At 33.6% G+C, this 20,546-nt stretch overlaps 4 protein-coding genes across 5 annotated transcripts; 3 read left to right on the top strand and 1 right to left on the bottom strand.

Annotated features, from left to right (window-relative positions):
- Positions 1 to 1,898: 1,898 nt before the first annotated feature.
- Positions 1,899 to 7,953, top strand: LOC120275856 (regulation of nuclear pre-mRNA domain-containing protein 1A-like). Of its 2 annotated transcripts, none has more exons than XM_039282574.1 (8): positions 1,899 to 2,143; positions 3,116 to 3,217; positions 4,667 to 4,914; positions 5,126 to 5,233; positions 5,448 to 5,604; positions 6,155 to 6,294; positions 6,405 to 6,440; positions 6,989 to 7,953. In XM_039282574.1, the coding sequence occupies exons 2-8, from the start codon at positions 3,142 to 3,144 to the stop codon at positions 7,664 to 7,666; spliced, it is 1,443 nt and encodes a 480-aa protein (XP_039138508.1). In that variant the 5' UTR covers positions 1,899 to 2,143; positions 3,116 to 3,141; the 3' UTR covers positions 7,667 to 7,953. The 2 variants fall into 2 exon arrangements, with proteins under 2 accessions (XP_039138508.1, XP_039138509.1); XM_039282575.1 differs by having other exon boundaries at positions 5,448 to 5,589.
- Positions 7,954 to 9,866: 1,913 nt separating this feature from the next.
- LOC120275671 (membrane-anchored ubiquitin-fold protein 3-like) lies at positions 9,867 to 12,728 on the top strand. The gene is made up of 4 exons (XM_039282332.1): positions 9,867 to 10,002; positions 10,113 to 10,341; positions 11,240 to 11,410; positions 12,271 to 12,728. Exons 2-4 carry the CDS (start codon positions 10,212 to 10,214, stop codon positions 12,324 to 12,326), a joined length of 357 nt encoding a protein of 118 aa, XP_039138266.1. The 5' UTR covers positions 9,867 to 10,002; positions 10,113 to 10,211; the 3' UTR covers positions 12,327 to 12,728.
- A 938-nt stretch (positions 12,729 to 13,666) lies between these two features.
- LOC120275670 (RNA-binding protein 12-like) lies at positions 13,667 to 15,113 on the bottom strand. Its single transcript, XM_039282331.1, has 2 exons — positions 14,592 to 15,113; positions 13,667 to 14,522 (listed from the first exon to the last, which is right to left on the bottom strand). The coding sequence occupies exons 1-2, from the start codon at positions 14,926 to 14,928 to the stop codon at positions 13,852 to 13,854; spliced, it is 1,008 nt and encodes a 335-aa protein (XP_039138265.1). The 5' UTR covers positions 14,929 to 15,113; the 3' UTR covers positions 13,667 to 13,851.
- A 1,696-nt stretch (positions 15,114 to 16,809) lies between these two features.
- On the top strand, positions 16,810 to 20,118 carry LOC120276287 (60S ribosomal protein L7a-2). Its single transcript, XM_039283009.1, has 7 exons — positions 16,810 to 16,903; positions 17,174 to 17,221; positions 17,308 to 17,509; positions 19,012 to 19,181; positions 19,325 to 19,453; positions 19,550 to 19,642; positions 19,742 to 20,118. The coding sequence occupies exons 1-7, from the start codon at positions 16,901 to 16,903 to the stop codon at positions 19,871 to 19,873; spliced, it is 777 nt and encodes a 258-aa protein (XP_039138943.1). The 5' UTR covers positions 16,810 to 16,900; the 3' UTR covers positions 19,874 to 20,118.
- The last annotated feature ends 428 nt before the right edge of the window (positions 20,119 to 20,546 follow it).

Raw genomic sequence — 20,546 nt, forward strand, 5'->3', positions numbered from 1 at the left:
CCATTTATTTATTTTAATTTTTCAAGGCTACATTTTAAATATCCAAAAATATATTGATTTTAGATACTTTGAATTGGTTTTTCAGAATGAGATAAATGAAATGAAAAAAAGTCATTATAATTTATTCAATAGAATATAAATTACTAGAAAAAAAAATATTGTAAATGAATGATGGAAATAACCTTGTAATTCATAAAGTTCGAATTAATTATTCTAATTTTTTAGGCTTATATAATGTGGGTCAAACCTATATTTTATGCATACATGCATGTGGCTTCTTGATATAAAGATTTTGGCTAATATTATTCTTGTATTAATTTCCAAAATTTTGTGTTAATTAAAGTTTGTGTTTGTCTTATATTATTTTATTCAACATTATGCAATGCAATAAAGTAGTGCTTGGGCATGAAGGCATGAACATATAAAGTTCATGTATTTTGATAGCTGATTTGCATGTAAACTAATGTGATATGTTAATATTATCAAGTTTTGATAAATGAAAATGAGATAATGAGTTTATAATAAAAAAAAAAATGAGTTATAAACCGAAGTTAAAAATTATGTTGTAACGGGTAAAATAAAAAATTAAAATATATATACGAGCAAATTTGAAATGATATCTCCTCAATAAACTACAATTATAATATTTAAAAAATAAAATAAAAATATCACTTTTGCGTGAGACGGATCTAAAAATTTATTTATAGACAATTAGACATTTATGGTTTATATGTTTTCTTTTGATTTTTTATCTACGTTCCTATTTGTTTGTGTTATGTATTGTTTTAGTTTACTGTATTATCGCTTGTCGTGTTCAGAATTTTGTTTTCCCACTTTTTATTTGTTATGTATTATTTTAGTTGTTTGTGTAATGTCATTTTTTGTCTTCAGAATTTTGTTTCATGTTTTTCCCAGTGTGTTATGTATTTTTTTCAGTTGTTTGTTGTAATGCCGTTTGTTGTCTTTAGATTTTTTTTTTCTTCTTTTTGTGTGTTTTTTCCGTTGTATTATGTATTGTTTTAGTTGTTTGTATTGTAATGTCGCTTGTTGTTTTCAGAATTTTGTTTCTTCTCTTTTTGTATGTTTTTTCCGTTGTGTTATGTATTGTTTTAGTTGTTTGTATTGTAATATCATTTGTTGTCTTCAGAATTTTGTTTCTTCTCTTTTTGTATGTTTTTTCCATTGTATTATGTATTGTTTTAGTTGTTTGTATTGTAATGTCGCTTGTTGTCTTCAGAATTTTGTTTCTTCTCTTTTTGTATGTTTTTTTCCGTTGTGTTATGTATTGTTTTAGTTGTTTGTATTGTAATATCATTTATTATAGTTAAGCAACAACTAAAACTTAGTCCAAATTAAAACAATTTATAATTGATTTATAGTTAATTTAAATATATTTTAGGGGTTTATTGTTATGATATAACTTCAAACAAAACTATTATTGTTCCTTGTTATATTCAATTTTTAATATAATGGAATTATCTTCTCCTTATGTGCCTATTGTTTGTTTGTTTTTTTTTTCTACCAGAATTGATGTATTCTTATTTTTTTACTCATTATTGTTCATTAACTTTTTCAATAACATAATTTTATATTTAAAAAACATATTTACTCTATTATAATAACTATCAAATCAAAATGTTTGGGATAATAGAAATTATAAAAATATATAATGGTCAATATAGTGGACCAAAATAAATTTAAATTTTAAGATCAATGGTTGAAATGTATTGTTGTTGCCACGTGTTATTTATCCAAAGGTTCATATAAAATACCTAAAATGAGTAAAAATTCAATTAGTTAGTTATATAATATAAAATATTTTGAGGGGGTTATTTGAAAAAAAAAAAACAACCAGTGATATAATAATATCCAGGCGCTCTTCCGATGAGATTGGAAAGCGAGGTTTCTTCTCGCTTGTCTCTATTCCCAATCGAAAGCGAGGCAAAACCCTAACCATTGATCTTAAACCCCTTCCAATTCATCGAATTCAAGGTGGAATTCGAGATCTAGAGTTCGATTTCAACCCTAGTTCCGTGTTCCTTGATCGATTTCGCGGCGGAGCGCCGGAGGATGCTGGATTGTGACCGGCCGCTTTCAGAGCTGGTTCAAGCTCTGGGCTTTCTTTGAGGCGTTCTTCTTTGAAGTATGTATTCGATTTAAGATTTACTTTTTGATTGTTTTCTTGTGTTTTTTTGATAGTGTGGAGGTTTATAGTTGTCTTTTTGAGGGGTTTTGGCATAAAGTTATCATTTTTTGTTCATGCATTGTTGATTTATTGTCTGAGATCTTGTTTCTGATTCTATCTTTTGTTGGGTTTATCGCGGGGTAGAGTTGGGATGGTCGATTGGAACCGGCGCTTTCGCCGCTTCTTTTGAGGCGCTTTTCTTTGCAGGTTGTATTCTGTTTCGGAGTTCTTTTTAGCTCGTTGTGTGTTTTTAGGGGATTTATCTTGTTTCTTGATCAAATTTGGGGCAGCATAGAGGTTTATGGGAGATTCTTTTGAAGGTTTTAAACTAAAATTTTCATTTTTTTTTGTTATGTATTTTTCATTAATTGGCTGAGATCTTGTTTCTCAGTTTATCTTTTGTTAGGTTTCTTGGCAGAGGCCTAATCTATCGCCACATGCTAATGGCCTACCAATGTGAACTGAGTTGCTAACACACACAATTGAGTTTTTGTTGGTATTCGTACATCTTTTAATACTTGTTTCCATTGCCCAAGTGGATCGGTCTTTTTTGCTTATTTAAATTTTAATTCAGGATTTCATTGAAAATATTCATTAGGATGAAGTTGGGGTAACCTCTTTTTTTTTTTTCAAGAACAAATGCTAAAGAATTAGTGCATTCATCCTTCGATTAATGTGGACTGGGAAGATGGTATTAAAAGACTCTTTCACTCATGCTAACACTAATTATATTAAGAAATCAGTAGATTATTTTTTTTTCTTCGATTAGTTAATATACCTGCATTGATAATTGGAAGTTTAGTGGAGCAGTTGTTTTAATTATTAAGTTTGGATATTTAAAGTTGTTCACTTTAAACATGGAGTATCTTTCCCTTTCTTCTAGGTGGATGGTAAATACTAACTTAAGCTAATACTTGCTACTTTATATAGGTTTTGAAATTATCTCTGAATTATAAATGGAAGGGTCATTTAACGGACAAATCTTGGTGGACAAGCTTCTAATACTCAACAACTCCCAGCAGAGCATAGAGAGTATCCTTTATAAACTATTTTCTGTAGCATCATCAAATGTGGTCTTCTTTTTACATAATTTACTTTCTCAGTTTGTTAATTATGGATAGCACCATTAAACATTTGTTAGTTGTGCATTGGCTGCTTATTTTCCTTGTTTTATTGATAATGTGGTTTTGTTAGGAGTTTATGAACTATTGGTATTATTGAGCATTAGGTTGTTAAGGTGGTTTCATATTCTCAGGTCTTTGGAACCCTAATCCCCTTGGCATCTACATGTATCACTTGAGATGGATGGTGATACTCTGAAAATAGCCTAAATGAAAATGCTGTAAAATTCATAAAGAATTCAATCACTACTCAATAGCCGGTATGCTTACCCTTGAAATTTAAACTTGAGACTCATGAAGATCGACAGATGTAGCATCTCTCTGAGAAAATAAATGCAAGCATGTGGTAGTGCTCATATGCATTCAATCATCTATCAAACGTGCATGATTGTTATCTAAATTTCAAAATAAAACCTGTTTTACATAGAATGTGGTTCAGTTTAAATATTGCTTGTGATAGATTAGGCTGAATTGAGACATTTACAAATCACGACTAATCAACTTCTGGGAGCATTAGGCTGTCATTAACTAATGAATTATAGCATAGATACTGAAGTAGTTTTCTTGGTGTCCAATTGGTATTTTGGTGACAAATTAACTATTATTTCTTCTAGTACCCTGGTGGTCACATTACTGATTGAGCGTTGTTGTCTTGAGATGTAAGGTCACCAAACACCATTTAATTCCCTTATCTACTATTGCAGTTGCATTTCATTTGCCATGATCTTTATCAAGCTTTTAAGAGCTATTACTGTGGTTATTCAATGAACTTTCTCTTTAAGCTATTCCTTAGGATGTAACTAGCTGCCAATTTATCTTCAATGACTGATAGTTTTCTGTATGTAACAAGCTATGTGCACAAACGTGGGGCATGCTAAATTTATCATACCTAGCTGGTAATTTGCCATGCGAACTTAAGTGGGGTGGGCTAAGGAAGGGGGTTCCGGTTGCAGCTGTCAAGTTTACAGTATTTACTCAAGTGGTAATATGCTGCACACACAGACATGCATGCATGCACTAGAACCAAATGAAACATGACAAACCATGTGCAGACACAGAAGACAATCTCTCTGCAATGGATGCTGTAAGATAATTAAAACAAATTATTGTCAAATCAAGTTCTATCAAATCCTAGGATCACCACTATAGAATTGTGAGGTGTTGTATGTTTATGCTGACAGATGTTTCTCAGAAGAATTCTCCTTCAACTATCATTTATATTTCACCATTGAATGCATGTCAGCTCTATTTAGTTAAAATTGTTGCAGCCACTAAATATACATGATTATTATTTTTCTGTGTAGTAATAGATTATTTTCTCACTACTGTTTTTGGATTGACACACTTAACTCAAGCAAAGCCCTGTCACATTGGTGCATCTTCCATAGGAAGAAGGCAAAACAGGTCGTCGAAACATGGGAGCATCAATTTTATCGGTCTCCCCAGGACCAACGCATTTCATTTTTATATCTTGCGAATGATATTTTACAAAATAGTAAAAGGAAAGGTATGGAATTTGTCAATGAATTCTGGAAGGTACTACCCCGTGCATTGAAAGATGTCGTTGAGAATGGTGATGAGTTTGGGAAAAACGCTGCCAAAAGAATGGTATGTTGAGTCAAGCATGACCTATTTCTTCTGTTTGTTTTTCTATACAGATAGTAATGAACCTTCTATAACTGAGTGGACGTTAACATAAGCATGCAATTTCAACATGATATATTTAACAAATCTAAGTCTGCATAATGCTAGTTTAAATTAGAGTAGGTCAAGCAGCTACTTTAGCATTTCTGATTGCCTTTTCACATTCTGGCTACAGGTTGATATATGGGAAGCCCGCAAGGTTTTTGGTTCGCACAGTGAATTCCTCAAGGAGGAACTTTTAGGAAACATGGAAAAACAAAATGGAAGAGGTGTTAATTACAAGGTGGTAAAACTTAAGATTTTTTTTTTCTGTGAATTATGTAAGACTTTTAAGCAAGTTTTATAGGCTGTTCTGCAGAACAAAAACTCTGGAACTTGTTTATGTATATGTTTCCTTCTCCATCATCCTCTCTATTAAATTATTATTATTATTATTATTATTATCATTATTAGTATTAGTATTATTGTTATCATTTATGTTAGTTTAATCTTTGCAGAAACATCCTCCTGGGGATATGTTGCAAAAGCTAATCTCCAGTTATGAGCTTGTTTACCATGTCTCTGTGAACGAAAAAGCTTTATTTGAGAAATGCCAAGTGGTTATCAGTTCCATTGAGAAAGTGGAGAAGGAGATTAATGGTGAGCATAACTTAGGTAATAAAATTTTCTCCTTTTATTTCTTAAGTTGATTTATGTATGATTATATCGATAAGCCTGTTGGTTGAGAATTTATTGATTTTTCTCTCTTCATCTGCACCATTTTAACCATTATTTAGTAGTTTGATATCCAGACAATCTTGGTACTCATGCAAAAGGGATATGAATGTTTCTCTCTGCATCTGCACCATTTTACCCTTATTTAGTAATTTGATATCCAAACAATCTTGGTGCTTATGCAAAAGGGATATAAATGCGTGGAATCTGTCATACCAACCAAAGTATCATATTCACTTGTTATCATTTTGTTCATCTTAACAAAAAATCTTTTTTATTTTCCATGCTTTAGAATTTCTTGTTGTGCATATTGTAGACTTTCATTGTGGATCACATGAATGAACTAACAATCATGGCGTATATACCTCTACATTGGTGGTTTATTTATTCGTTTTACCATGATTCTTTTGACTAAATACTGTTTTAGTTACCACACCGTCTTTCTTCTCTGGCATGAATTGTTCTGAATGGTTTTCATATCAATATACAGAAAATTCAGTTGAGCCTGGCATCATAGAGGAGTTTCAGGAAAATCATGGTGTGCTAAGAGAGTGCATTGAACAACTAAAATTAGCTGAATCATCAAGAGGGAATCTGTTGTCTCTTTTGAGAGAAGCACTAAATGAGCAGGTGGCTGAGCTGATTACCTTTGCTTATATAGAGTTCTTTCTGAAGTTCTTTGTTCTTTTTTTTTTTCAAGTTTAATTAATTATTTAAATTTACTTGGGTCCATTTTTCAGGAACACAAGATGGAACAAGTTCATAACCAGCTTCAGGTAGCCATTCTAACGACTGCATTTGTTGTTTACCTGGGCATTATGACTTGAAAAAATGCAAATAAATTAATTTATGATTTATATTTAAGAAATATGTTTGCTTTTAGATGTTGGATAACCCGGTGTCAATATATGCAGTTAATGGCTACAACTATGGTAAATGCTACTCAATGAACCTCAACTAGTGACGCTGTTGTAATTTAATCCCACTTTAAGATAAACATTTAATTGTAATGTGTGCATGTTCGAAAACTTTGTCTATGTTAGTTGCCAAATGAATCTTAAGCCATTTTTTGTAGATCTGTGTGCAATGGTCTTTCAAGTTCAAGGTTTTCTGAGGCTTGTATAGCATAGAAGCTTTGAGATTGAGATTTATGTATGGTTAGCCTGCTTTATGATTTATAATGCAAAGTCTCAATGATCAAAATGAGACTGTGTGCATCTCTGATCACTGTAGAGATTTTTGAGATGCAGTGACACCAAAGGAAATCCTCCTGGTCAGAGCAGTAAATATACTTTAATGCTAATAATTTCCTTTGATTTCTCAGGTTGCTCAATCTCGATTCAAGCAATTAGAGGAAATTTGCCAGTACCTGCTGAAGCCTGATGGACCACCAGGTTATGTTCCAGAAGCCAGAACTGGCACTGAAGCAAAAGAACAGCCGACTCCTGTCATCTACATCCAGAAGGCAAATAATCCTCATCAATCTGAAGAAGAGGATAGGACAACAGCTACCCCCACTGTGCCAGAAAAGCTTGCTATATCACAAGGACAGATGGAGAAAGAAGAGTACCATTCAGAGAACAAGAAGCAAAAAGTATCTCTGCCACCACCACCTCCTCCACCGCCGCCACCTCCTTTCCCGTATCCTGACTCACTGAATCAGCAAATGCTTCCTCCACCGCCGCCGCCTATGATGCCTCCACCTCTGCCTCCGCCACCGCCACCCACTACTATCACTTCGACGACGGCAGCTCCGTTTGGACAAGCTATCAGTCCTATCCCTGGAGTGCCCTTCAGTTACGGCTTAGTCCCGTTACAGCGGCCACCTGCAATGCCTGGCTATCCCATTGTCAACATGCCGCCTTTTCCAGGTCCTCCGGCTGCTTATCATGGTTTTCAAGGCCCAGAACCCCCTGTCGGTCTTTTCAACCCGCCTTTAGTGCCACCAACTCCTCCTCCGGTGCCACCAACTCCGCCGCCAGTTTCCCGGCCATTAAACTAGAAGTAAACTGGTTCCGCCTACTTAACTTAACGGTGTTAGAAGGAAGAATTGGTCGACCTTGTAGTTGTGACATAGGATGTTTAAATGTTTCAGCTTTAGATTCTCTAATGCAGATTGCATGTCTGACTTTTGTTCAGGTTTTCTTTTTTTTTTAAAAAAAAAAACACAAAAGAAAGGCCTTTACGTTCAAGGGCTCATGTAACTTCTGCCCAAGTGGGCTTGTACCTTGTATATGAAGGTTGTGTCGAGGTGGATTTAGATTAAAGGAAAATTTGGTTGATTCTCTCTTCTGATGTTATTTATTTGCATGTATTTATTTATTTCATATATTTGGAATAAAGTTTTGTCTTTATTTCCGAATTAAAATGGGTTTTATTCCTAGAATTTGAAACATGATAAGTGAACAAAAACGACAACTAATAATTAAATAACTTATAACCTAGTAGTACTTGATCTCAGGAGTGGACCCACATGGTTGGCAACCTGGGTTGGTCGACTAGAAAACTTTGGAAGAACTCTATTCGGCGAGATTAAGCCTGAGCTGAGTAAAGAGAAATCCAAGGTAGAGCTGTAGTTAGGACGCAATGTAATCGTAGTTGGGCTGAAAAAAGGCGAGATTAAGCCTGAGCTGAGTAAAGAGAAATCCAGGGTAGAGCCGTAGTTAGGACGCAATGTAATCGTAGTTGGGCTGAAAAAAGACTGTGCTTGGGCTGAGAATACTGAAAAATTAGAGAGTGATACGTTTAAAAGGAGATGAATCATGAAAGCCATGAAAGAGTTGCAATTTGTTTTTTTTTTTTGTTAAAGCATCATTTCACTTAAATGAAATGGAATGTGTGTTTTTCTTAAATTTATTTGTGCATTTTGTAATTAATATCGAACATTGACTTTTATTTAAGTCAGAACTAGACCAAATTTTTGGGTCCGCCACTATTTGATTTTTTTGTGAAAAAAGAAAGTGAGACATTTAGAAAGTCTTGAATTCAAGACTTGTTGAGTGTAATAATGATAATAGGTTCAGGTTGGATAATTAATTCCCACCTCATGTCTTTGTGTTTATGTTTTTTTTATAAAAAATTGTCTCTTAGGCTTTCGTTTGGTTTAGTGGGGGAAGAGGAAGGGGAGGGGTTAGGGGGAGTGAGGGGAGGAATATGGAGGGTTTGAAAAAATTTTATGTTTGATTTAATGGAGGGGTATGGAGGGATAATCTATTTTTTTTGTTTGGTTAGAAAAAGGGTTGAGGAGGAGTGAGGAGAGATCTGATGTGTATTTTACTAATTTACTCTTTTATATAAAATTGATCATAATATTTTTTTATACATATCTAAAAGATTATTTTGTACAAATTTTCTTAATATTAAGATTAAGATTAATATTAGTAATAATATTATTTGTATAACTCAATTTTTTATATTTGTTTATTATTCTTATATTATTATTATTTTTTAATTAAATATTATTATTAATCTTCAACTGATACATTAAAAAATAAGATAAATAATAATAATAATTATTATTATTATGAAATTATATTTAAAAAAGATATTATCCTAATTTCTCAAATTGATAAGAGGTACTTTGGTCTTCTCATAAAGAATTAAACATTACAATTTGTTTTAATAATCTCACCCTTTCAAAAGACCAGGATTTAGAAGGGTGGGATATGAGGGGTTTAGAGGGTGAAACACCCCTTCAAACTAATCCTCCCCTGACTCCCCAATCAAACAACTTTCACGCCTCCTGACTTCCCCTCATCTTTCCAAAAACCTCCAACATAACAAGGGGTTAGTAATGTTTCCACGTGGCAGTTTATTCCTCTCTTACGTTGCACCGCACGAAGGCACGTTATCCACGACACCGCTGTTCGTTCAACAACGTCGGCACGCCTGGTGTAAAAGCCGCTCGTTAAATTGCCGTAAAAGTTCCACCAGAAACCCGACCATAAAAAAAAACTCAAGCTTGTCATTTTAAAGTGTCTGTTTCCTTGGTTGGTATGCCATTGCAATCGTCCCACGCGGCACGACCTCCATTCAAACGCTGAGTCAAGCAACGCAGCCAGCGCCGAGCTGACCCAATGTGTTCCTCTTTGACGACTTACTTATCTGTCACCTGATTACGTGGCGAGATTTTATTCGAGTTCGTTGGAGAGGGTTTAAATATAAGTTCTTGCCACGTATGAGGATAGGTTAAGCTAAATCGCGCTGCAGTGGAAGTGTATTTCACTTTCTTTTTCCGCTCCAACTCGCTGATAAGATCGTGCTTTCCGGAACCCTAACCCTACTTCTATTTCTATGTCTTCGATTCTCGCATCTTCTTCGCTAAGTTTGAACGCAAAGGTTCGATTCCAATCCATCTTTTTCTTCTTTTGTTTTCCTCGTTTTGATCGCCTTTTTACCTTTGTTTTGGTGGAGTTGATTTGTTTTTTTGTGGAATTTCTTGGGTCCAGGGTTCTCTATTTTGATTTGAATCTCAAGTTGGGGTTTTGGAGTGTTTTGCTGGATTTCTGGTGCTTGGGGGGTTCTATTGGTCGTGATTGGTTGCCCAAATGCCGGAAGAGGATCTCGTGGAGCTTAGATTTAGGTTGTTTGATGGGACGGACATCGGTCCCATTCGGTATTCATCTGCTTCTACAGTTGCTATGCTTAAAGAGCGGATTATCACTGATTGGCCTCGAGGTTGTTTTCTTATCTTGAATCTCAAATGCTTTGACTTTTTTTTTTACACCTGAAATTTTGCGGGTTTTTTTTCGTGTGATGACATTTGTTGGAGAAAATGAAGTCTTTCTATATTTAAATGTGTGATTTTGGCGCTATGATATATTAATCAAGTGTTTGTGAGAGTTATGAGAAGTGAATCATATGTTGAGAAATCATTCGAAAATTCAAGGGGAGTAAATGGGTTTTATGTTCAATTGCGGGATTTAGAATTAAGGGAATGGAAACTGTGTAATTAAGATTGAAATAGAAGTGAAAATTGATACCTTTGATATAATTAAGATTGAAATAAAAGGGATAATTGGGACCTTTTGTTGAACGTACAGATTGAAATTAACCAAGATGAAACACTTCGGAAGCTGTTGGAGACGCAGGTTAAAATTTTGTGTTTGTTGGGCTGGTTATTTATTGAGCTGAATCCCACCTACGCCTTCCAAACAATTTGTTTTTGGCTCTTTGAATCTTTCATGCTATACCACATTATTTATCTCATCTAGTTTGCGCCTCTTCTTTGCTCAACTTATTTTAAATTTGTTTCCTTGCCATGCCATTGCGCCCGTATTAACTCATAACAATTTGCTACAATTCTGTTGATTATCAGTTAACAACATCCTTACTTTTGTGATATGATGAGTGTAATATTTATTTAACAATATATTGTGGAAATTAGTGTTGTTTTTATTCTAAGTTTCTAACTACATAATTTTGATTAGATTCCCTGCGTCTTTTTAATTTTTTCGGGTATGCCAATCATAATGTTTTTACCACCATTATTTTGTGTTTTCTGATTTGTTTATTTGACTCTTCCTCCTCATTAGTTGTAAAAGATTTTGATATCTGATTTATATCTTTGACATAGATAAGAAGATTATACCAAAGGTGGCTAATGATGTGAGGCTGATAAGTGGTGGAAAAATTTTGGAAAACAACAAAACTATTGCCCAATGTAAGCCACCTTTTGGCGAGCTTCCTGGAGGGATTATCACAATGCATGTTGTAGTACAACCGTCATTGGTAAAGGCAAAAACAGGTAATTTGCACTTTATTTATTTCCCTGGTGATATGTGAAAGGATTATCTGCATTTTATTTATTTATTTCTATATATATATGTATATCTTTTTTTGCTTCATGCGCCTAGTTCTTCTGGATAGGAATCTTATTAGTTGATCAAATGCTTAAATCCATGGTATTTCTGAAAATTAGAAATAATAGCTTAGGTCTTTATCCAAATTCGGATATTCCTTACCATTTTTATGGCTGCAAACCTGGTAATTTCGGATGAGTTGAAGTCCACTAAATAACTAACCTCCAAACTTGTGATGATTTGTTCTAGATATGTAAAACAGTAGAGTGGTTATTGCGTTGAGAGGATTGACATGCTTGTTTCACTTATGAAATCTGTATGTAGACTTCATATTGAGTAACATATATTACTTTGTTATTTTTGAACTTATATTTTCTTTCTTTGCCTGAAGCCTGATCATGAAAATAAAATAAGATTATTTTATTTAATATTTGAGAAAAAAATATATCGCATGAGTATGAGTGCTTTAGTTTCAGGGGCCAAAATTTAGTTGAATTATGTAATTTTATTTCCATCTATATATATTTATTCATACGAATTGCTTCAGAGAACTTATATTGGAGGCTATTTCCCATCTGAGCCTTGAAAGATTCAATTTATGGAATTTTGGCACACAAGATGCATTTGTTTTTTATTTTGCTGTTACTTTTATGTCTTACTTGCATAAGAAACTCTTTTTTTAATTATTATTATTAATACAATCACTTTTATCAATGTTAGAGTTGAAGAAAAAAATCCCATGGTCATTTGCTCTGTGTTTGGTATATATAAAAATCTAAATTAGTTATGCTTTTTGTCCTTTCAGAAAAAAAGATTGACGATGAGCCAAGGCAGTCAACTTGTTCATGCTCCATATTATAGCATCCACGCCATCTTCAGCTGTAGACTGGTGCTGCAGCTAATCAGGAACTCGTCTTTGGTGTCAACGGAGAAAAGAGTCGGTGAAAGAACCCTGACAGAAGCTTGTCTGTCCTTGTGTTGTTGCAGCAGTTCTATTATGAAAAGTGATGGTTCATCCATTTCCTGTGTTCTTATATACTAATATATGCTTGATCTTATAGTTGTCCACTAGACCCATCTCATGAAAAGAATGGTCTCTAGACTCGTATACAACCATAAATGTATTATTTTTTTAGCTTGGAATCTACACATGTCCTTCATATTTGTTGTATTTGAATTTATTTGCTCCCTTCTTTATGTGAGAGCAGTGTTTCATGTTCAGAGCATTTGTTTGTATGCCATTTTTTTCAGAGCTTTTGTTTATCTTAGTTTGATCACTGTTTTTTTATATATTACTTTAAGTCATGTGAGATTTATATTTTGTATGTTGTGGATCTTGTATCCATCCTCCACATTGGATGTTGGTTGAGATGAGGAATGTGTTATTTCAAACTTCCAACAATAAATTGTCACAGAAGTATTTCAAACTGTAGAGGGATTGCTTGAAGCTCTCATTTTTTTTTTCAAATAGAATATTTGCCTGCATGTTGCTTGCATTTTTCAAAACCTGATTGCTTGAGTTCCTTAAGGTGCTTATTATTGTTTGAGTTTATTTTCATAGCTGAAAATGAGTTTGGCTTCTTGGTTGTGATTTGAAGGCTTCACCACTCAGGAATATTTTAATCAGGTTGTTCAGGTGCTCTCTATTCATGGTCTAATAGCCTATCTGTTAATTTGATGACAGATAGTGTTTGTGAAGGTTGCGAGGAAAGTATTGAACACACTTTTGAAGATGTTGAGAAGGCAGTTGGAGTTGCTGCAAGGTTTAGCTGACAATGAAATGTGGTAAATGTATTTGGAATGCAGTCTTTTTATTTTTGTCATTTAAACCTTGTTTGATGGTTGAATTTTCTAGTGATCAATTTAATGTTGGTATAACTTCTTATTCTAGATGCATAATTGTTAAACCCTCTATTTCCTGTTTTCCTAGTGTTTGTCTTCTATAATATTTGTTTATGTGACCATATTAGCACCATATACTTCAGTCTTCCCTGTTTTTGGATATCTGATTCTCTATTTGTTGTTGTTTTTCCTCTCTGCTAGATAGCTTTAGAATGTAGAAATTTTATTACCCGACCTAGCTAGAAAATTTTGAAATTTAATCAAATATAGAAGAACCATTGGTGTACTTTGCAAAAACTAATGGTAGAAAACCAGACTGTTTCTTGAAAATCTAAATACAGGAATTTGGTACATCACACTTCAAAACATTCGGAAATGGTGGCATCTCATAATTACATATCAAATGCACCAAAAATAAATAAATTCACAAATACATAGTCCCAAATCATGAGATTTTCAAACTGCTGAAGAACAAGATAATCATAAGCTGATCAAACACAAATTATGGAAGAGCTAACCAGAAATTAGTCCTGAAGGAACAGAGTTATGGATGCTTGTTCTGTAGTTGACTAGAAGGAGATGAAAAGGTTGGGGAAAGTGTGGATGGAGGTGAGGGTTGACCAGCGGATGGAGTAAGAGATGGAGGGGCATAACATGAACACGGAGGGAAGAATGATGAAATTGGAGGAAGTGGGAAGGGAAATGCTGGTGTATCTGTAGATGGAGAGTTGGGAAATGGAAACCAAGAAGGAAGTGGGAAAGGGAATGGAGGGAACGGGAAAGGCAACGGTGGCAAATGAGGCCACGGAAACACAAACGGTATAAAAGGTGGCCAAAAGAACAAGGATGAATTCAAAGCATTAGTAGGATATACCTCTCCTTTGGTTGCACACTGATCATAATTTATCTTTGCAGGCCTATAATTCAATGCATTCAAGTTGAAGAAACAGATGTTGGCATCTCTTGACTTCACTGCTACATGCCCTGTTGAACTCCTCAATCCTGGAATGTTGCATGAAGGCGAAGAACTTTTAATCAGGTTTGCCCTGCAGAATGACTGGATCTCATGGCCTTCTTTGCATTCAAATCCATCAACAGGAGGTATGTCAAGCTTGTAGAAGCCTATTCTATCTGTCATTCTTTCAGCATCAATTGATATCTCTGCTCCTGAAGAAGAACTCACTTTGAACTTGCATGATATCTGCACTTTAGCTCCTGTGACAAAAACCAACTTAATATCAGTAAACTTAGAACATACTGAGAAAACTATCTGACTATGTCTACCTTGTAGGAAATAGCTGTGTTTGGAGAAGGTATTATTTGAGCAGGTGTCACAGTAGACAAAGCCCATCACAGTGATGTTGGAGAGCAGTTTATGACCAGATTCAAGAGAGTTTGATTTGATGGCTAGAGTTGCCGGTAGGAGGATGACAAGGAAGACTATTGGGCTCATCATCTTCTCTGTGGGAGAAATTCTTCTGGTTCGTACTGTGAAGGTGTTGTAGGAGTGTGTTATAAGCTTGAAATGTTGGTGATTGGTTGGTGGCATGAGTGAGTGAGTGAGTGAGTGATGAGGATGAGCAGTTCTTTCTTTTAGTCCGTTCACAAGAAACAAAGTCATGTGATCAGTCTTTGGCAGGATGCAGAAAAGAGGATGCTCATGTACTTATTTTTGTAGATGATTTGAGTTTGTTTCTCTTGTTGGAGTGCTCACGGGCGTCGTTTTCATCGGTTTTTAGCTTGTTTTTGGGCACTCTAATGAAAAATTGGAGATTCTGAGTTATCCATTGGTGATTTTTTTTTTAAAGTTTTTTTTAATATTGTTCTTTTCATTTGTTATCTTTATTTATATGTAAACAAGGTGTAATGAATGAGACATGTTCTTCCATGAATGAGATGTGTTGCTGTGAGCAATGGTTAAATTTTTTGTTTTTCGAGATTAGAACTTAGGATCCGTTTGGATTATGCACATAATGGTAATAGGAATGATAATGGAAAAAATAATGATAATGATAATGAAAATGTATTTGATTAGAAAAAATAAATATTGGGAATGAGAAAATGTGGGATAAAAATTATATGTAAATAACTTTAATGTCCTTAATATAAGTAATGATATGTTAAATATATACTTGGAAAAAGTGTTATTTCACTTTAATTATCATAATCAAATACTTTTATTAACTATTTTATTTAATTAAATCTATATAGGGGTAAAATTGTTATTTCATTTTAATTATTATAATGTAACATGTATATTAAACAATTCTTGTTAATTATTATTTATTTTAATTATTATGATATTTAAATGACTCAATTTATGTTTATTATAATTTACTTTAATTATTATAATTGAATATTTAAATTAATTATTATTATTTAATTAAATCTCTATAAAATGGTTATTTCACTATCAATAATTTATTTAATTAAATATCTACAGGGCAAACGTATTATTTCACTTTATTTACTATAATGAAATACTTTTATTAACTATTTTATTTAATTAAATCTATATAGGGGCAAAATTGTCATTTCACTTTAATTATGATAATGTAATATGTCTATTAAATAATTCCTGTCAATTATTATTTATTTTAATTATTATAATATTTAAATGACTCCATTTATGTTTATTATAATTTACTTTAATTATTATAATTAAATATTTAAATTAATTATTATTATTTTTAATTAAATCTTAACTATGGGCAAAAATGTCAATTCACAACCGTATTTATTTTCCTCTATTCCCCTCAATTTTGAGGGTAATAAAATATCTTTACTATGCATTATGATTCATTCCCATGTTAATAGTAATGTATCTAAACATGATTATATATTACTATTTATATTCAATCCCATTTCAACAGTGTTCTGAGTTCTAACCCTCAATCCAAACACCTCCTTAGAATTTTTGTGACAATTGTATTCTTATATTTATATTGAGTGTTTACTAAATGAAATTCTTGTTTCTCCATATTTTTTTGTCTAAATCAGAGCATCTCTAAAATTTATTACTTAATTGTTCAAAAAATTAATTATGTTTATCAACAGATAATTATATGAAGGGCAGCATGGCAGCATGCAAGATATATATATATATATAAAAACAAAAAAATCAGACCTTAATTTTAAAATTAGTATCAAATTTTGGAGGTGTGCAATTTAGCTAAAATCAGTTTAATTTTTTTGGTGAAAATAACAGTTAACTAGAACTATAAGGCCTTAAAATCATAGGACTTAGCAAAACTCTTTCTCCCATTAAATTTGACAATTTTTCAAAGGCAGAAAACAGTTAAAAAAAAACTTGAAAGCTTTATAGATAGTTCTCCAAAAGTTTATGAGGAACTAAAACCAAAAGAGTAATATGAAATATGTGAGGCTTTATGTGCAAAAGACTTTGAAGAAACAAAATTTCAGGATTTCAAAGGGTGTTTAATGAAAAGACCTCATCTTAAATGACGAAAATACCCTCAATGGCGAGCTTTAAGCATCATATAAAAGCCATTGAGCTTCACATAGACCAAGCCTTCCGATTAGGGTTTCGTTGCCGCCGTCTCTAAACCCTAGAGCTTCGTCCCTGAGCTCCAATGGTAATTACGATTTCTCAATCAAAGCTTGGTTTTTGATTTTTGATTCTCATTGAAATCTGGTTTCGATGATGTATTTCTCCATTGATTTTACTTAATTAAAGATCTCGTTTTGATGATCTTTGATAATCTCCAAAATGCTCGTTGGTGATCTTCGATCTCTAAATTTAAGCAGAGTGTTGTATTTTTCTATTACATGTTGGCAAATTTTCATTTTTATGCGATTTTCTCCGTTTATAGCTTGTTGATAATTCATCATTTCGATCTATACAGGCCCCCAAGAGAGGAGGAAAGGCGCCGGTCCCGGCAAAGAAGAAGCCGGTATTTATAATTATTTTTGTTTATTTTCCTTTTTCATTGATCGGAGTTTGACTTGATTGTCTGAGTTGTTGTTTTTTGGATATCAGGAGAAGGTTGTGAATCCATTGTTTGAGAAGCGGCCGAAGCAGTTTGGGATCGGAGGGGCTCTGCCTCCCAAAAAGGATTTGCACAGGTTTGTGAAGTGGCCCAAAGTTGTTAGGATCCAAAGGCAGAGAAGGATCCTCAAGCAACGATTGAAGGTCCCCCCAGCCCTCAATCAGTTCACTAGAACCCTTGATAAGAACCTTGGTATGGCTTTCCTATTCTTGGCTTTACTTCTTGTGGACATACCTCTGATTTATTCTTTTTTTTTTAGGTCTTCTTCTATGTGTTAGTTATGCATTAATTCATTAATTTAATGGATTATTCTGGTCATTGATGATTAAAAGAGTTGTTTTTAGGATTTTTGATACAATGCATTTTTATGATATTTCAAACTTGTGCTGAAGTTAATGTTATGAGATTTGATATGCGTATTTCTTTTTTTTGAGCTTTCTTTGATCTTTATGCACAAGTAACATGTCTTGTGTGTCCATGTGATTCCTGAGCTTAGGAGTCTTGCATGTTCATTTTTAGTCATATTAGATGTGTATATCAATTTTTCCAATTTTTCTTCCAACTGATGCAACATATAGCACAAACATGGCGATGTTTAGGTTGGTTAAAGTTCTATAAGGTTAAATCTTGCCATTAAATTTATAACTCCGGATCTGGTTTCAATTTTATTTAACTACATTGTTTGTGGAGAACAGAGTGATAGAATACTGCATTTTAAATGATTGTTGATGTTGGTCCAATATGTCATGATTTGAAAGTGAGTGAATTTGCCCATCTATTCTATTAGAGTTTCAATATAGTTGATGAGTGACCTATGAAGGCAATGTCAAGTTTACTGTTGCTTGCTACAGCCTGCTATTTCTCAAAATAATTATCTCTGTTGATCTTCAAGACCTAGTCATATTATTATCTAGTATAATTGCTATCTTTCATGATCTATCTTTTGCTGTTATTATGTGTTCTTTTGAATTGTATTTCACTGTATGGCTCAATGCATTATCACATCTTTTTCGAGTAGCACTAGTAAAAAAAATGTCTTCAAAATTGAATCTCTATCTTGAAATCTTTGTATGATGGCATTGTTAGCTAAGAGATTCAGTGTTTGCCATCAATTGCCAGTAGACTAAAGGTCTATTGTGTTGCTCTATCTGATTCCTTGTACATCATTAATAAAGAATATCTTTAGTTCGCCTATATCATTTCATGTGACTGCCATTTCCGTGGGTTCTCATTTCTATAATGATCCGGCTTTACACTTCACCTTTAGACTGATAGGTGCTTGCAGATAAAGGCTGGCTTTACTTTTAATCAGAAATTCCTGACAGACTTAGGGTTCAATGTTCCTAAGAAGCTGTGGAAAACACTTATCAAATCAGGACTTAGTTAATCACATTTTCCTAGTTTTGCTATTTGTGTCCAGATTTTGGATGAGACATTCGGATTATACTATAGGAACCGAACTTGTTAATTCAATGCTTCACATACATGATTGTTCATTTTTATTTGCCATCAGTGGTTTTTGTTTCTTGCTGTTTGCTGATGGAAATTAGCACGTTTTTGTGGTTCATGCTATGTCTCAAGTTTTGGATAGTCTCAAAATAATTCTCTTTGATTTCTGTGACTGTAATGTTCTTTATTGGCACGCCGATTGTGACAAGTATATTTAAAATCGCCTACTGTGGAAATCATTGCAGCCACAAACTTGTTTAAGATGCTTCTCAAATACCGACCTGAGGACAAAGCAGCGAAGAAGGAACGCTTGTTAAAGAGAGCCCAAGCTGAGTCTGAAGGAAAGACTGTTGAAGTTAAGAAGCCAATTGTTGTAAAGTATGGGTTGAATCATGTTACCTACCTTATCGAACAGGTTTGATTTCCCTCTGTTAATTCATGTTTGTTTCCTTAAATCTTGGAGGATAATATGCCATCACTTAATGGATGCAAGTTAGAGCCTTGAATATTGCTTTTTACCTATAATTTATTGAAACATGTGTCATTTCCTTGGTGCAGAACAAAGCACAATTGGTGGTTATTGCTCATGACGTTGATCCAATTGAGTTGGTGGTTTGGTTGCCAGCATTGTGCAGAAAAATGGAGATTCCTTACTGTATTGTTAAAGGAAAAGCAAGATTGGGATCGGTGGGTACATCTTGTGTTTTTTAAGATATTGCAATAGCAAATCCTAGTAAGATTCATGTTCTCATATACATTTATTCTTGAATTTTCCAACTACAGATTGTGCACCAGAAGACCGCAGCTGTGTTGTGTCTGACCACTGTGAAGAATGAGGATAAACTGGAATTCAGCAAAATCCTGGAAGCTATCAAGGTAAACCCCTAAAATATACACCACTTTTTCTGCTGCTGCTTGTTTTTTTCCCCCACGTTTAATCTTTGTTCACTGAGACTATGATTATTATTCTTTCAGGCCAACTTCAATGACAAATTTGATGAGATAAGGAAGAAGTGGGGAGGTGGAATAATGGGCACTAAATCTCAGGCCAAAACCAAGGTCAAGGAAAGGCTGCTAGCAAAAGAGGCTGCTCAGAGGATGACCTAGTCCTGTTCTCTCTTCATTTTGCTGTTTCACATTTTTTGTTTTATCAGTACTGCACAATGCTGCCAGTTATGTAGTTCCTTGAGCGCAGTGAACATAGTAAGCATGATTAGCATCCATAACCTCAATTATTTTCTTGGTAACTGAACTCTCTGTTTTCTTTTTTTCACTTGATACTTTATGATGCTAGTGTTAATGTCATGCATGGACAAGATGAGTGCTTAATTTTTTCAAGTGTGTTTGGTTTATTGTTTGTCTTAAGATGTGTTGCTGCCAAGAAAATATAAATTTTATTAGCTCTGGTTGTCCACAGTTATCATTTAATAAAGCAACGCTGGTAATAGACAGGACTTAGAGAGGAGATTTACCTTTTAATCCATCTATTATTTATTTTTTTTCTATGTTTATATAGATATTCTCTAGAGTTGGGGCCATTTGAACAAGAGGTGTTACAGAGATTTCAATTAGAAGCAGATTGAACACTTATGAACCAGAAGGGTTTTTTTGTTTGCTTAAATAATAAAAAAAAATGTACATGATAGAACACCATTAGTATAGAATATTAATGACCAGAGAATTTAAATAAGTAAACTAACAAAGAAAACAAGAAGGAGCAGTCAATGACACGTTCTAAACCAATTTGGCTTGATCACAAACACTAGGCCTAGACAAATAA

The sequence above is a fragment of the Dioscorea cayenensis genome, chromosome 14 (assembly GCF_009730915.1).
Source record: "Dioscorea cayenensis subsp. rotundata cultivar TDr96_F1 chromosome 14, TDr96_F1_v2_PseudoChromosome.rev07_lg8_w22 25.fasta, whole genome shotgun sequence".
NCBI lineage: Eukaryota > Viridiplantae > Streptophyta > Magnoliopsida > Dioscoreales > Dioscoreaceae > Dioscorea > Dioscorea cayenensis.